Source organism: Camelina sativa, chromosome 8 (assembly GCF_000633955.1).
Source record: "Camelina sativa cultivar DH55 chromosome 8, Cs, whole genome shotgun sequence".
Taxonomy (NCBI): Eukaryota; Viridiplantae; Streptophyta; class Magnoliopsida; order Brassicales; family Brassicaceae; genus Camelina; species Camelina sativa.
The window spans coordinates 6,547,685-6,552,028 of NC_025692.1; the positions used below are offsets into that span (position 1 = coordinate 6,547,685).

At 37.4% G+C, this 4,344-nt stretch overlaps 1 protein-coding gene across 1 annotated transcript; it reads right to left on the reverse strand.

The window, feature by feature from the left end:
* On the reverse strand, positions 1,681-3,724 carry LOC104706499 (protein FAF-like, chloroplastic). Its single transcript, XM_010422698.2, has 2 exons — positions 3,608-3,724; positions 1,681-3,503 (listed from the first exon to the last, which is right to left on the reverse strand). Exon 2 carries the CDS (start codon positions 3,452-3,454, stop codon positions 2,039-2,041), a length of 1,416 nt encoding a protein of 471 aa, XP_010421000.1. The 5' UTR covers positions 3,455-3,503; positions 3,608-3,724; the 3' UTR covers positions 1,681-2,038.

A 4,344-nucleotide genomic window follows, 5' to 3' on the forward strand; every position in this document is an offset into this window, starting at 1 on the left:
ATATAATAAGATTATTTTCTTTTTCTATTATGTTGTCTTATAGTCATCCGTTTTCTATGGAATAATGTTATTCCTTAATATATTTGGTAACCAATTAAATTGGTAACAAAAGAGTTTTTCCTAATCAATCTCTACTTTGATGAACGGCTGAGATTAAATCTTAAGGAAACTGAATTATGTCCTCTTTCCACCTATAAATATATGCCTTTAGTCCATCATAAAGGCATCCAAAATAAATCTCAGAGAGACAACACATAAAGAAGAAGTTTATAGGCAAGAGGAGAGAAACCTAATCACCTAACTAGAAGATCAGGACATCAGAAAGTTGTTCTCTATTACAATGAATGGAGGAGGTACTCCGCTAACCCTACTTTATAATTCTGTCATGTGATTAATCATGTTGTTTAAAAGATCTTAAGGTTCATGTAAATTACACTTACAGAGATCTCTAGCGATATGTAATTAGAATCGTTCAGTATGATTTTATTTACAATTGAATGAGTCATTAGTCTAGAGAAGAAAATGTTGTCTGTAGTAAATTTAATTTAATAGAGACAGAAGAAATTACTCACGATAGAAATATTTGATGATGAATACAAAAAATGAAACAAAATAAATAATAAATTTAGACGATTAAAAAAAAACTTGATTGGTAGTAAAAAATATACTACGGAAAACAAAATCTGTCATAAAACAGAAGAAATTATCATAATCGAGTTCACAATATAGTCATTTTATTAGTAATTTAAGAAATACTGCATTTTTCTTACCACATATGAATTAGGTATTGATTTTATTATCCCGTAATGTAATTAAATACTTTTTTTTGGAGGGGATAATATAATTAAATACTTTTTTTTGGAGGGGGGTCACATATGAGATGCTTATGAATAGTAACCAATGTATATATGCACGTACCCAACAATTCAACTAAAATGAAACCAATATGTGATATTTGTTTCCAACTCATGAACTGTTCTTGCTTTGAAGTTCAAACTCATGAACCGTTCGACAGTACACTCATGAACATCTCCATAAAAAATCATAGTTTTCTATTTCCAATTTCCAAAGAATTAACTGGTTTTTCTCTCAACTTATAAATTTTTAAAAGTTCAAACTGGTAACTGTTATACCCACGATTGGTCATCTCGGATAATGGGCAAGGGGCATGGGCCGGACACACTGAATGGGCCAAGAACGTAGCATTGATCGGCCCATCAAGCCTAAAGAGAAGGCTGGAACGCGGAGAGGCGTCCCACGAGTCAGCTCGGAGTTCGGACTCGGTCAAAGATTCTCATATTTAATCGAATTGATTAGGATGCGAGATTTGCGTAGAGACTTAATTAGGCATTGATTGTGTGTAATCAGCTAGTATAAATACATAAGGGGGGTCATTGTATTGGGGAGGGGAAAAATTTTTACACTCAAGTAATAATATACACTTTTTAGCACTCAAAAACTGTCAGTTTAGTTTGGAACTCTAACGATGGTGAGCTCCTCCACTCGTAAAACACTTCCAAAGGAGAATTCTGGTTTCAGTTCTCACACTAAACTTAATTTTTATCTTCATGTGCTCATACTTGCAACTTTAATGTAGTGAGACATGAATGAATAAAACGAGTTCACATATTTTATTTGCGAACAGTATGGAACAACAAAAATTTGTACAAAACACAACACTTTTCGTAAATATGTCTTTACTTTAACGAGGTCACAAACCTCATCAAAAACAATAAATTATACTTCTAATAATGTTCACCCCCTCAAACTTTCTTCCCTCTCCTACTCTTAATTCTTTATTTTCTTTATATAATTATTTTTCTTTTTTTTACACCCACAAACCAAAAAGGTTAGTGGTAAAACATATATAGAGGAAAAAAATTAAAGTAAAAAAAAACCATGATCAACAACAATTATTGGGTTAATATGCATATATATTCGAGTATACACAAACTCGATTACATATACACATATATAGATAATAATATCATATGCTTTATGATTCTTCGTAAATTACCCCCCTCCTTTTTGGTCGGGTCTAAGTGGCAATGCAAAATGGCTCAACTGATAAGAGTGACCTCCTACGTTCCTTGCAGCCATTAATCCAACTGTCATGTCCAACACCAATTGCTTTGTTGACAAAGTTTTGGGCTTGGAATTGGGTTTTGGTGTTTGGGCCAAAAGATTCAGTGTTAGTGGACTTCCAAGAGTAGTCACATGTGTTAAAGCAAGCAGCTCCTACGGTATCGTCCACCGTGGACGGCGGTTTTGTTGACCTAGCAAGCTGAGCCACCCTTGGCCTCGGCGGCAGAGAGTGAACCACCGGAGTCGAGAGATCCGATTTGGTGTCGAATTCATCAGTCACAGGCCATTTTGCGTTTCTCTTTGGTACCCCAATGGGCTTATGGGCCAACCTATGAACAGTCACAGGAATGGGCTTTTGTGCTAACTTATAGAGAATCCCATTGGGCTTGTAGGCAAACTCGTCTGGTGCCTCATCTTCTTCCTCTTCTTTCTCTTCTTCTTCCTCTTCGAACCACTGAACCTCCGATTCAGTCTCGTCCTCTTTCTCGATGGGTTCGTCGCTGACTTCAGCAAAAGTGAGGAGGAGGCGTCCGTCTTGGCGTTTCGCGGCGAAGTTGTTGTGCGACGGCATAGAGACAGCCTCAAGAACCAATCGGCCATTATCGCGGCGAGTTTTCATGTGCAGAGACGAACCAGATTGGCTCGAAAGAGAACGAATCGGAGGTGGAAACGATCCTCGTGGCAGCTCGATGCAAGGTGTGTGAATCGGAACCGTGATTGGTGATTCTTGCTCAGCCTCAACCTCAACCAAAGACTCTGTTATTTCGTCTTCTACCTTGGTCTCCGTCACGTTGAGAACGAGACTCGTCTCCTCCTGAATCTCGATTTCAGCATCTCCAGTCTCCGACGATGCATACGAAGAGAAGCCTTCGCAACCCGTCTCGGATCCGAGACTCTCCGTGCAAATTTCGAGGCTTTTCTCGCTCAAAGAACTCGCACGTTTCATCAAAGGATGAACGTACGGCGGAGGAACCGTGTCGTTGCTCGACTCGTTCTTCTTCTTGTCGGACAAGATCGAACTCCATACATTGGACTGACCCGGTTCGGTCTCATCCTCTTTCTTAGCGTTCTTGTCTTGTTGAATCTGTGCCCAGATATCGACTCCGGATCTTGATTCTTCATCCGCTTCGTCATCGTCAGGAGGAGAAGAGGGAACACGAAGCTTCTCAGAGGAAGAGATCCTCTTCATAGGAGAAAACCCATTTTGGGAAACCCAAGTCTTGGATGACAAATCGGCGGAGAAGGTTCTCCTGAGTGAAGGTGCAGATGAAGTGTTCGACGAAATGCCACCAAGGATCGTCACTATGCCTTGCTGTCTCTTCAAAGAAGAAGACAAGCCAAGGCTCTTGCTTAAGCCACAAGCCATCATCTCAGATAAGGAATCACAAACCTCCCGACAACACTATTCCCTCGCTTTGCTGCACAAATTATTACAAAAAATCAGAAATGTTAATACAAAATGATGAAATTAAGCTCTTTTTAAAATGAGATGATGATCACGTTTATGGGACATGTAACATACCTGGAGGTTTGAGAGAGTTCAAAGCAAGAGTTCAAAGTGTGTGTTATATGTTGTTTAGGGAAGATGTGTTTAGTTGTAGTTTGATGGATGAGAATGAGACATGGAGAGGGGAGTGAAGAGGTGATTTATATATAGAGAGAACTTCTTTCGTTATGGAACCATGTACTGTGGGGTCCTCCATAAACTCTCTTCATTGCTTTCAGATTTTTTTTTTTCAATTATCTTATGGTATTGATTTCTCAAAACAATGAAAAAAGTTCTTTAATATTGTAACATTTGTTTTTTAATTAAGAATTTGATGCAAAAAAAGAAAAGAAAAGAAACTGTATTAAATTAAATGCATGTATTTTGAAGTTGTTGACAAAGAAAAAACATTACTAGTGTAATCATATAATTTAATCAGCAATTTATATGTATTGCCTGAGAATTAGTTATAATGTTCGAAAATAAATGTTTAGTTGTTAGTATTTGATTTTACTTTCTTCGTGTTTATCTAGGGTTTTTAATTCTAAAATTATTTATTTCCGGACCACCCGCACCACAATCTAAAATCTGCATATTACGCTAACTTTGCAAAAACAAAAACGATACGGGTAATTTTAGTCACTTGTGTTCTTATAACTAACGCGTGTGTCGCCAAACAAAACTAACGGATATGAAACGAAATCAATGTTAAAAAACAATACTATAGTGTACATATATAGGTCAAGAAAAATGTTGACGTATGGCATCTATTC